The following is a 13,667-nucleotide window of genomic DNA, read 5'->3' on the forward strand; positions in this document are numbered from 1 at the left end:
GAACTGCAACAACTGCTCACATCCATACAATGTATACATAAAATTGATACTATTAAATGATGTGGCTCTTTGCTATTTACTTCTTTGGTTATAGTGTATAATTATGTGTGGTGAAATAAAAATAAAGATGAAAAGTGTGTCTAAATAAACAAAGTAAATAGATATAAGTACACAAGTATAAATTCCAATATCCAACTCAATATGGGACGATAGTCAATGTTGAACTTCCAGTGAGTCACTTTTGTGAGATACTGTACATATTGTAAGTTAATATATATCAATAGCTAACATATGTATAGCTGTGTCATCCATTTCATGTCAATGAAGCTAAGATGGCATTTTTTTTGTTTGTTTATACATGTAATTTCACCCTTATGCTTATCTCTAAAATACCACAAGGATGTGTACTAGGGGACATATCAATGTATGCTAATGTTATGTTACTTGAGTAGCACTTGCTAAGAAAATCCTATAAAAGGGTGATCTGAATTCTATTAAATCAGAGCATGCTTTGACAGACTTGTATGTGTGTGCTCTCCATAACTATATAATATAATTACGTAACAAATAAATAGGATTTCAAACTCTCTCACTCTGAAGGTGTTTTCACAAGAGATAAAATCTCTATTCAGTACTTTATTTACATGATATGTGTAGCACCTGGCTACTTTCAGAGCCTGTGCTATGTTAAATTTTGGGAAGAATTCAGAGAAATAGTTAGCTCTGAATTAGTTTGACTGTTTAAATTTGGGTCTCTGCTCTAGCTTGGCTGTACTGTGGGCTGATCTTTTGTCCGGGGATTACCGTCACCCCGTACGGTAGGTGGCAGTAGTGGGGTCAAGTGAGTCTGAGTACCACTCCTTAGCAGCCAGTCAGGGGTTGGCCGCCTCGCTGTATAAAGGGGGAAAACGCCATTGCCTCAAGGTTCTTCCTCGTGTGGCGCCCACCATTGGGGTAGCCATTCCACGACATCCCCGCATATGGCCCTCCTGGCCGGGGTGTGCGTGGGTAGCAGTTTTCCTGGTTCCGGGACCACGTTGGCCATGAGCAATTGATCTGCTGTGTGGGCCCAGTGATCGACTGGGTCCCCAATCTGGAGGGGGTCCCGAGCTGTCTGTCCAATTGGAGGAAGCTGACCGATGAGGAGCCTGTCCGAAGAATACCAAGCACGAGGCTGGTGTTCCAGGAGGGGCCTGTCCATTCATCGGGGGACAACCTTGTTTCTGATAGGCTTGATGTTGGTCGCCTGTCAGTCGTTAACTTTGCAAAACTACCTGAAGGAGATCCGGGTGCTGAATATACTGAGAGAGGATTCCAAAACCATAATTGTCTCTATTCTTTTAGGAGGGTCAATGGCAGAGACTTGATCCTAAGTTCGAGTGACACTCTGGCTGCCAGTCTGGTGAGAGAGGTCTGTCCAGGTGCGCAATACCCACTCCGGCTGGAGTGGCAAAGTAAAGTGTTGTTGGAAGCAGGACTGTTTCCCGTATGCAGTTACACCTGGTCTGCTATCTTCTATTTGCTATCCCTTCACCTTTTCCACTGTTTGATCGTTTTTACCCGGGTGGGTAATAAAAGCACAAAAAAATACATTCCCTTTACTACAACTCTCATCAAATACCCTAGACGGCGGAGATACAGAGGTAACATGCCACCCAAAACAAACCAGCAGCTCCTTCGGGGGTAGTGCTACATATGGTATTATTGAGCACGGAGAGCACTTTATATATTGAAAGCATGGCATATGGATTTGTATTGAGTTGAACACATAAATTGGAATTTATAGTTGTTGATAGATATATTACATCTATTCACTTCATTTTGTTAGACACACATTTCATATTTATTTTTGTTTCACCACACAGAATTTTACACTATAACCAATGAATAACTAGCAAAGCGCCACATCATTTAACAGTATCAGTTATTATTATTATTAACTGTAAAATGATGATAATAATAATAATATCTTTATAAATGTCCTTTTGTCAAATATGTCTTTTAACTGCTACTATTTATGCTATGAACAAAATATGTTTTGTATTATAGGTTATACCAAACTGGAAGAAACAGGAGTGGGACCCAAAAAGACCACACAAATACGCAGGAATTTTCCATTTCCAGTTCTGGTGTTTAGGGGTTTGGGTGGATGTCGTCATTGATGACCGTTTGCCAAGCATAGATGGAAATTTGATCTATTGCCATTCCAATGTGAAGAATGAATTCTGGTGTGCACTGCTCGAGAAGGCTTATGCCAAGTAAGAATCTCATTTATTTATCAAACTATTAAAATGGAAGTAGTCCAGATGAACTAATAATTTATTACCATGGCAATGTTTAACATGAAGAAAGAGGGCTGTCTAGTCTATATCCACAAGGCATAACATTAATCATGCTTTCTAGACAATACGCTACACTCAACATAGATATCATACAGGTTATTATCTATTTATGTTTTTTTTTTATATTAAGAATGCAAAATGTGAGAAACATTCTCTCTGGTACATAAAAGAAAACCTAATACCTAATATTTGTGACAGTAGTCCAATAACCCCCCCCCCCCTATTTTAAACAGTTATGACCAGATTTCAGCTACGTGCAACCTCCATGACATGGCTTTCCATGACCATACATCTTTGTAGCCATGCTGTTCTAAATAACTCATAAGCATTATTATAACATGTTTCTTTTGTGGTTTTAAATCTTTCCTGAAGAGATGTAAAATAATATAACAAGATAACAAAAATCTATAACAACATTTTTTATTTTGTTTTAAATGGATAAAAGTTAACTTTTCTTTTAGGCCCTTATCTCTCTGACCCCACTATGGATATATTCCCTTTACCACAGTGTCTACCGTGCCTGTACAAGAAATAGGGGGGATTTTTGTTAGCGTAAAGAATAATGTAACCTGTATAAACCAGAGCAGCTAATGAGATTTCAGTTTACTATAGTCATTAGGGTTGTCCCGATACCACTTTTTTGAGACCGAGTACAAGTACCGATACTTTTTTTCAAGTACTCTCCGATACCGATAATTTTTTTAATGTCATGTGACAGTGGCAGTATTTTTTTATTTATTTTTTACAGTGATTTTTTTTGGGGGGGGGTGGATTGTCAGTGTGTTTTTTTTTTTATTTACATTTTATTTATTTATTTTTAAATATTTATTGCAATTATTTTTTTTTTTTTAATCAGCCCTGTTGGGGGTCTTTGGTGAGATTTCAGGGGTCTTAACAGACCGCTGACATCTCCCCTTTAAGACAGAGAAAGGGACTAAGGACACAGATTCCCTAGTCCCTTTCTCAGCAGCCTCAGCTGAAATGAATGGAGAGAAGCTTCTCTGCATTCATAAACTGAAGGAGGTTACGATGCTCAGTTATATGAATGGACAGAGTCGGTGATCACCGACTCTGTTCATTCGGAAAAGGTAGGAGCCGGGCTTAGCGGACGGACGGGGGAGAGAAAACTGCATGGACGGGGGAGAGAATGGCACGGACAGACGGACGGATGGGGGGGAGGAGAGAGAACTGCACGAACGGACAGGGGGAGGTGAGAGAGCAGCACGGACGGGGAAGACCACAGCACGGGGGGAAGACAACAGCACGGGGGGGAAGGACAACAGCACGGGGGGAAGACAACAGCATGGGGGGGGACAACAGCACGGACGGGGAAGACAACAGCACGGGGGGAAGACAACAGCACGGGGGTGAAGGACAACAGCACGGGGGGGAAGACAACAGCATGGGGGGGGACAACAGCACGGACGGGGAAGACCACAGCACGGGGGGAAGACAACAGCACGGGGGTGAAGGACAACAGCACGGGGGGGAAGACAACAGCATGGGGGGGGACAACAGCACGGACGGGGAAGACAACAGCACGGGGGGGAAGACAACAGCACGGGGGGGAAGACAACAGCACGGGGGGGAAGACAACAGCACGGGGGGAAGACAGCACTGAGCACGGGGGAGAGAAGACTTGCAACTCCCCTGCCTGCCCAGGTATCGGGTGAAGCATCGGGAGCATTTCCCTGAGTACAGGTACTCGGGGAAATGCTCGGTATCGGGACATCCCTAATAGTCATATTAGTGAAAGATGAATTCTGATTTGTTCCTGCAGGTTTTTAGGGCCTGTGTTGATGGGATGTGTTGATGGTATTTAGTCGTGTCTCCATGACATCAGTTTGACATCAGTCTGAGATGCTTCTGAGCTCATGCAACATTCCATGACAGGTGCATTTGACCTGCAATTGACCTTCTTCTTGATGGCATTTGACATGCTTCAAGAGATTTTTGCATTGCCATAGATTTGTATGGGGATGCAAAACAAAAGCCCATCGACACAGTACTTAAAGCGGCATTTCTGTAATTTTTTTCATCTTTCCATCTATTAAATCTTCTGCCCTTGTTGTTTTAACTTTGAATAGTAAAACATTTTTCTTTCTGCCAGTAAATACCTTATACAGCCCATTTCCTGTTTCTTGTCTGGTAAAAAGCCCAGGCGTATGACATCATGCATAACTCTCTCTCTCTCTCTCTCTCTCTCTCTCTCTCTCTCTCTCTCTCTCTCTCTCTCTCTCTCTCTCTCTCACATGAGAATTTGCCAGGAAGGGAGGGGAATGAGTCATAAGAGGGCCAATGAGAGCTTCAGAGCTAGAGGTATGTCTGTGTAAACCCAGAAAGTGAACAGGCAGCAGCTTCAGCTGCCCACAGTTAAAATGATTGCAGCCAGACTTAGTAAAGAGAGATTTTTGTAGCATATTTGGCAAGTACAGAATCACAGTAGATATAAAATAATATGAAAAGTGATTGGAGGGAAGCTTTAGAATGGCAAAGATGTTTTTATTACAAATTATGTAAGCAGACTGCAGTTCCTCTTTAATGTGCCATTTTTAGAATATTGTGTGCTCTACTACATACCTTAGGTTGTCAGGATCATATGAATCCCTAGATGGTGGCAGCACAGCAGATGCCATAGTGGATTTCACAGGAGCAGTTGTTGAAAATATCGACTTAACTGATGATAAATACAGTGTTAATGTGGCTGTGCAGACAAAGTTGTTTGAGGAGCTCCTAAAAGTTCATAGAGGAAGCGGGCTGATCTGCTCTCATCTAAAGGTAAGGTTGCTTTACTAATGGGGGGAAAAAAACATTAACAAAAGGGAAAAAAATGTAAATGCAATTGATGTAGCATAGTTTTGAAGGCCTAAGTTGAGGCTGAAATTATTATTTAAATCATTATAAATAAAAGGAATACCCAAAAAATTACATAAAATTGAACACCAGTCAAACAGCTAAAAACGCAACTGAAATGCATATTAAAGAGTTGATTATTGATGCTATAGACAGTTAGGCTCACAGGGTGTTTTGCTCCACTTGCACAACATCAGAATAAAAAAAAATGATTGATACATATCCATACATAATAATACATTCTGAGTATAATAAAATATAAACAAATATAATTTAAATAACAAAAATCAAATTATTTCGAATTTGGAGTTTTTATGTCAAAACTTTTATTTTAAGTTTTTGAATAGAGTTGTGAAGGATTAGAACCCCTGTCATGTTTTACTGCTACAGCACATCACATTGAAAATGGTTTCCCCAGAGAGGAAGTAGGGGGAAATCTGCAATAGGGACACATACAGCAATAAAAAGATGACAGGAATTGTAGTTTTTTCCTTTATTCTAGTGAAAAAAAATATGTTTCTGTCTATTTTGGCTGAGGCATTCGCTTTAAGGAATACAGTACAGTATATCCCCAAAAAATGTATAACCACATGGAAGATGTCTTAAAAAAGTCTTGGCAGAAAGGGTTTTCTCAAAGCCAAACTGAATAAGTATAGATAATGAAAATAATGGGAGGAAAATAATGGGTCAATACTCATAATTTGGGTCTGTTATTGGGAAATACCAACAGAGATAAGTAGACTGCATGCTGGGCCAATGAAATATGATAGATTGTGTGTTTACTTAACACCAGTTGCAATCACTTAACATTACATAAAAACGATCAATGTTTTATACTCCAGCAGGAAATAGTCTGAAGCATGTGCTGAAAGCCTGGATGAAATCTGCCCTGCCGCATTCCTGGATAAGTCCCAGGGGACCTGTTTGCAAATTTTTCATATGCATAATATGGATTTCTTGCTAACATTAAATAAACCTTTTTTTTATCTATTAGCCTCTCTGTAATTCTTACAATGTGTGTAATAACTCACTTAAATCTGTCCAAACAAGAGTCTAGTAGACATCTTGGGTATGATAAAGTTTGAAACACAAAATCATAAATTATAATATAATAAATAACTATAAATAATTATAACAAATAATAAAATAATTATAATAAAAATTATTCAATAATGTAATCAAATCAAAAACACTGACATTTGCTCAGTTGCATAATTGTCGCTGTCATTACTTTTAGTGTCTGACGGTGAATTTCCCCACAAATCGCTATCGCTCAATTCTTCAAGTGATTCTAATTTATTTATTTTAAATATTTTTTCTGTTGCGCGGATTCATTTCTCATCTTCATCCTAATTTATTATCGCTGTTTGCTAGCTGGTCTAAAAGCACTTTTGATGTAAAGGGACACTTTTGGTTGCTATGGACAATCTCCAGTTTCCAGGCAGAAAGAACAGTCTTTATAATATAAAAATACACGCAGGGCACTAACCACTAGGGACAAAGAGGATGTTTAATTATTTGATACAGTACTGTAATCTGTAAGATTACTGTATCTATATTGTGTTTTTATATTTTTTTAATTTGGCGCTGAACTCGTCGCAACGCTCGCAGAGAACGGAGCTTGGCACTGTGAATCGAGCGAGACATGGCGGCTCGCACACACAGCGGGGAGACATCGCAGGATTCAGGGGACAAGGTAAGTATGCTGCACCAGGATCCTGCAATGCAATCCCGAGTGTGGCTCGGGGTTACCGCTAATGGTACTGAAATTCCACCCCAAGTCACACTCGGGAATACCGCTAGGAAGGTTAAAATATTGTGCGCAATGGGGGATATTTACGAAAGGCAACTCCACTTTGCACTGCAAGTGCACTTGAAAGTGCTCTAAAAGTGCACTTGGAAGTGCAGTCGCTGTAGATCACAGGGACATGCAAGAAGAATAAAAAACTGAATTTTAGCTTGCACATGATTGGATGGTAAAATCAGCAGAGCTTCTCCTAATTTCAGATCTGCCTCTCAGATTTACAGCGACTGTACTTCCAAGTGCACTTGTAGTGCAAAGTGGATTTGCCTTATGTAAATACCTGTACCTTGCTCTTCTAATATGATACTTTCACTATTTGGGGAGAAGTCAATAAAGTTGCTGTGCCACTTTTATGACATTAATCTCCTGGCTAATTTGATGTGCCAATTTAATGAACCATCTGCGACACTTCTGGTTCTGACAACGACTTGTGCGCCACATTCATTTAGTTCTAAAATATGTACAAACATTGTATACTGTATGTATACATTGTCTATGCAATTGCAATGCCTGCAACAAATTCAAAATAAAATACCAACTGTTCGTATCTTACGAAAGTGGAACTGATTAAGACCAACTCGGTTTTGGTGTACAGAGACACAAATTTTGCAAAAGTGTCTCGCATGCATTGTAATTGTGGCACAGCATGAGCCAATTTTAGGTACAAGTACTAGCCAGGTCTGCGTCACCTTTAAGCCGCGTACACACGATCAGTCCATCCGATGAGAATGGACCGTTGTCATAGGTTAACCGATGAAGCTGACTGATGGTCCGTCGCGCCTACACATCATCGGTTAAAAACACAATCGTGTCAGAACGCAGTGACGTAAAACACAACGACGTGCTGAAAAAAACGAAGTTCAATGCTTCCAAGCATGCGTTGACTTAATTCTGAGCATATGTGAATTTTTAACCGATGGTTGTGCGTACTAATGATCGTTTTTTTCCCATCGGTTAGGAATCCATCGGTAAAATTTAAAGCAAGTTGGCTTTTTTTTAACCGATGGTTAAATAACTTATGGGGCCCACACACAATCGGTTTTGACCGATGAAAATGGTTCATCAGACCGTTGTGCTCTGTTTAACCTATCGTGTGTACGAGGCATTAGAATGCACATGAGACACTTTTGTCTGCACCAGACTTAATGAATTCCAGGTTATGTTTTCTATGTAATGATAATAAAACAAACCAATGCTCATATTTATACTACTTCATTCTTAGGCTCCTTCCTACAGTGACAGGGAGAAAGTCACACCTCTAGGACTTGTTAAAGGTCATGCATACTCTTTAACAAATATTAAAAAAGTGACATTGGGCGAGAAGACTCTTTGCTTTGGAAAGACTACTAAACTGTTTATGGTTAGAATGAGGAATCCATGGGGAAAGAGAGAGTGGAGAGGCACATGGAATGACAAGTAAGTATAACTTAGTGGGGTGCATTAAATAACATAAAACAGTGAATATTAATTTATTAATTTGTGACGACCTACCCAGGGCTCAAGTCCTGCGGGAACGCGTGGGAACGGAGTTCCTGCACTTTTTTCACAGCAGGAACGCAGTTCCCTTTGCAGTACTAGAGCAGCCAAGAGCAGCCGAGCCACCCGAGCCAATCCTTCACTAATCAGCGATGCCCAGCTCGCGTCACTATCAGGGGCAGGCGAACCTTAGTAATCCTTTATGTTACTGGCCGCTTCCTGTATATGAATTCATTAGGTAGTGTGCGGGTATTCCGTCACTTCCTCGATGCCGCAATGTCTCCTGGGAGCTTTTGTCATTGTTCCCAGGAGACATTGCGGAGGTCTGCAGTTATCGCGGGAATTAGAAAGAACTTGCGGTTTAGTAATTATGCATATGAGCGTATCATTTTTTTTTTTGGTGGGGGAGTGGATCTTGGGTGGGAGTTCCCACACTTTTTTCCCCAGGACTTGACCCCTGGACCTACCTAGCTTTTAAGTTTTATTTTTCTACCTGTACTATAAAAAAAACTGTCAAAATTCTGTAAACATAATAACAGACAACAAGCCAGAAACACAGCCAACTAGAATACAGGCGGTCCCCTAGTTACAAATATCCAACTTACAAACGACTCCTACTTACAAATGGAGGGAGACAACATGAAATTAGAGGAAATCTACGCCTAGGAAGGGAAATTCACTCTTGTAAGAGTTATTATGGGAAAAAAGGTGTCTCCACTGATGCGTTATCACCAAGGCTTGCTTCCATCAAAATCCAATTGTCATTGGGACAGAAAGTGAGGTGAAATCTTCTGAACGGGGGCACAGCAGTGTTACCAACATCCCGTATTTCTATGGGCAGCCCGTAAAAACAGGGCACTTTTCCCCCACCCATAAATGTTCGTAGCACGGGAAAAGTGCCAGTAAAAATGGATGTGACCAGCTTAGCTTGGAACGGCGCATGCAGGTGTTGGAAACTTGAGAGATACCCCTTCATTTTAATGCTTTAAGAGAAGTGCAAGGGTCTGAATTTCACTGACATGGTATGGGTAAGAACATAACAAGGCTAGAGCTTCTTAAAAACAAATATAAGGTGGCAATATGGATTAGAAGTTCATTGATCAGGAAGTGCCCAGGGATATAGTGTATGTTGTTCTAAATGAAAAGGGATATGTTGGCTTGGAGAACATATACAGAAACATCTGGTTATAGGCACATCCTGCTGGAATCATGCACTAACATGAGACTATGAAGTTCATATCTCCCAGCTGACGTGAGAATACAGTAGAATCCCTATGAACAAACTAAGGTACATGAATCTACACTGGACTGCTTTGCCTGCTATCCCCTGTAACCACAGCTAGGATGTTTGGATTAGAAAATATGGCAATGCTGCTGAGCTGAGCTGACTTGTGAAACTGGGCATACAAAATACTGAACATTTAAGCCCCTTTCACACTGGGGCGGGAGGCGCGGTGGTGGTATAGTGCCGCTAAAAATAGCGGCGCTATACCGTCGGATTTGCCGTGGGATTCGGCCGCTAGCGGTGCGGTATTAACCCCCGCTAGCGGCCGATAAAGGGTTAATACCGCCTGCAATGCGCCTCTGCAGTGGCGCATTGCGGGCGGTATTACCGCGGTTTCCCATTGTTTTAAATGGGAAGGAGCGATGAAGGAGCGGTATACATAGCGCCCCTCTCACTGCTCAAAAGATGCTGCTTGCAGGAGATTTTTTTTCTCTCCTACCAGTGCGTCGCCTCAGTGTGAAAGCCCTCGGGCATTCACAATGAGGTTGCTGGGCAGGAGTTTTTCAGGCGGTATAATATTTTTAGCGCTGTACCGCCTGAAAAACTCCTCAGTGTGAAAGGGGTCTTAGAATTTTGGGATATTTGTCATTGTTTTATACACAAATGATAACAATAATATCTATTATTGTTTTCTTTTCTTCTTTTTTTTAAGTTCTGAAGAATGGAACAAAGTTAGCAGGTCTGAGAAAGAAAAGCTTGGGCTTACTGTGCGAAATGATGGCGAGTTCTGGTAAGAGATTTATGCATGCCACCAATATATTGAAATAGAGATGCAAAAATGAATGAGCCCTTGAGTTCAACTCAGTGTGTAACATTCAACATCTATAATTAGGACCAGCAATGGGGCTTTTTAAAGGTTAATTAGTCATTCGTAAGTAAATCACACATTCTTTATTGAGTATCAGTCAGCAATGCATGGGATCAAGCTTATCATTAAAGCATCTTGGTGGCCAATAAAAACAAAATCAAAACGAAATAATGATTAGGAACTAATATTTGTATAGCATAATGGTCATCTCCATCTGTCACCATGCATGGGGTAATTCCCATAAAACACCATGTGGGTTATTTACAAAAGGCAAATCCACTTTGCAATACAAGTGCAAAGTGCCCTTGAAAGTGCATTAAAAGTGCACATGGAAGTGCAGTCACTGTAAATCTGAGGGATAGATCTGAAATGAGGGGAAGCTATGCTGATTTTTTTATCCAATCATGTGTAAGCTAAAATGCTGTTTTGTTATTTTCTTTGCATGTCCTCCTCGGATCTACAGCGACTACACTTCCAAGTGCACTTTCAGTGCAATTTCAAGTGCACTTTGCACTTGTATTGCAAAGTGTATTTTCCTTTCGTAAATAACCCCCCATGTGTCCTTTATATTCTAGGGAGTTCTTGAAAGCAAATATCAATGCATTTTTTCTGGTCCAGAGCCCAACACCTCCAACACTGCACCATCGGTAAACATAGTAAGGCACAGGATCTGGATGGGGAGGAACCAGGCTCCCAGCTAGGACAGCTGACCATTTGTTGTATACCTGGGCATCTGTGAATTTAGGAACTCAGGGTGCTGTATATAAAATCTGACCCAGGATCCCAGGGGCTGGAAATAGTAACTATACAATTTTTTTATGGAGAACATTGATTTGATTATAAGGAGACATCAAGGTGAAATTTAGTAATTAATATGTAAAGTCTAATGCAGGTGTGTATCAGGTAAACGCTCAAGAAAAAAAATGAATGTTTATTTTTGTAACGTACCTAAAAATTGCATGCAAGGTTTATTGCGTGCGGTTAGTTTTTAATTAGAAACCTTGTTGGAAAACAACTGGATGTTAAACATACAGTTCAACATTGAACAAAGCAAAGTTATTCTTTGTTTTCCCTCATTAGGAAATACAAGGAGTTTTATATTTTTCCACTAGTAAATGTAAGCATCTGAGACAACGGATGCAAGCTCTCTGGCTAATAAAAGTATATTTCCCCAACATTAATTTTTCCTGATCACTCTCCTTCTCCTGTCCCCTATAATTTTTTGGGAAAGGATTGTGTGGATGACAGGGTGATAGTGGATGTGAGGAGCTGGACACAGAAGGGTGAGTTGTTTCTGCATCTGAGAAGCCTAAGTCCCCGTACACACGGTCGGTTTGGTCCGATGAGAATGAACTGAAGTTCATTTTCATCGGACCAAACCGACCGTGTGTATAGGCTATCGGTCTGTTTTCCTTCGGTCCAACATTTTAAAACATGCTTCAAAACCGAACCGATGGACCGCTGCCCCATCGGACCAAACCGATGGTTAGTACAGAAAAGCATCGATTCAAAACCCGCGCATGCTCAGAATCAAGTCGACGCATGCTTGGAAGCATTGAACTTTGTTTTATTCAGCTCATCCGAGCGGTGGAAAGTCATTTAGAACAGCTTACTGAACACCTTACTGAGGAGGAACAGGAAGTGAGAAATTCGGACAAAGAAAAAAAACATTTAGAAGGGAAATCAAAAGAAAAGGAAAGTGAACCAACAATGCACGAGCTTAAAGTAACCTATTTAGAAAATAAAAAACAAACCTTTACAACCCCTTTAATATAAGAGGTATGTCTGGGTCCTCTACGCTTCCCCTGCGATTTGGGGACGATCCAGTTAAATGCAAAGAGTTTCTCAACCAGGTTGGGATATACTTTGAGATGCTGCCCCAGGCATTCCTCACGGACAGAAGCAAAGTAGGCTTCATTATTGCTTTGCTTTCTGATAGAGCCTATCAGAATTGTTTTCTTACTTTGTGAAGTTTCTGCTATCTCCAGTGTAGGCATCTGAAGCTAAAGTATCCCTCTTCCTGGATTCCGTGCATGCTGGCTACCCAGCATGCATTTAATAATCTCTTGCATGTGCGGTGCAATTTTGGTCAGCCTGACATAGCATAGCCATGCCAAGCTGGCCAAGAATTTCCATAGATGCCATGCCAAGCTGGCCAAGATCTCCCAGGAGCCAATGCAAAGCCAGAAATTACGTCTGCGGCTGTAGCCCCCTACAAGAGGAAGTGAAATTAGATATAGGAATAAATCGGGTAACAGAATTTTTTTAAATAAATTGCCAATTCATTTTAAGGATGCACATTAGTGCTGCATGGTGAGTAGTGAAAAATGTGTGTGAAACTCCGCTTTAAGCCAATAAGTTATACTGCAGGATTGAATAGTAGCAAGGGATATTCTAATAGGAAGTGAAAACAAAGTGACAGAGAAATGAGCTTAAAAATGTTCTGCTTCTCCTTCACTTCTCAAATACATACTTGTGGTGGGACAAGACCTTGTTGTATTACTGCAGTAGAAAAATGTCAAGTCTTAAGGTTAGCTGTGCTATCTGGCAGGGCAGTGTAATTGTCTGGACTGGATGGATAGAAATAGAAATTCTTTGGCAGGTAAAATATATTTCTCATGTATGTATTTCATCTGTGTATTTGGCTGCTTGCCTGGATTTTTGTTTTAAAGAATACTGTAAAGGAAATATATAGTGTTAATTTCTTTCTTAATGCATTGATTAATTATTATTAGATGTATCCTTGCGGTGTGTTTAATTCTACAAGAGACATTGTGTAATGAGACTAAAGTATTTTTACATATAATACTTTGGGCCAGATTCTCGTAGAATCGGCGTTGGCGTAGTGTAAGCCATTTACACTACGCCACTGCAACTTACTGGAGCAAGTGCCGTATTCTCCAAGAACTTGCTCCGTAATTTGCGACGGCGTAGTGTAAATGGCCCGGTGTATGGCCGCGTAATTCAAAGGGGGCGGCTTGTATTCAAATTAAGCGCGCCCCTGTTCCGATTGAACTGCGCATGCGCCGGGCTGAAAAATAGCCCAGTGCGCATGCTCCAGCTCACGACGGAAAACGTCAATGACGCCGACGTGAGCGT

General features: G+C 40.7%; 1 protein-coding gene across 1 annotated transcript in view; it reads left to right on the forward strand.

Annotated features, from left to right (window-relative positions):
- Positions 1-13,667, forward strand: part of CAPN6 (calpain 6) — a 99,761-nt gene that overhangs the window by 35,652 nt on the left and 50,442 nt on the right. The window contains exons 4-7 of the mRNA XM_040323874.1: positions 2,050-2,258; positions 4,928-5,120; positions 8,222-8,415; positions 10,413-10,490. Coding sequence (XP_040179808.1) covers positions 2,050-2,258; positions 4,928-5,120; positions 8,222-8,415; positions 10,413-10,490 — 674 coding nt within the window. The remainder of the gene's footprint in view (positions 1-2,049; positions 2,259-4,927; positions 5,121-8,221; positions 8,416-10,412; positions 10,491-13,667) is intronic.

This window comes from Rana temporaria, chromosome 9 (genome assembly GCF_905171775.1).
Source record: "Rana temporaria chromosome 9, aRanTem1.1, whole genome shotgun sequence".
Lineage (NCBI taxonomy): Eukaryota > Metazoa > Chordata > Amphibia > Anura > Ranidae > Rana > Rana temporaria.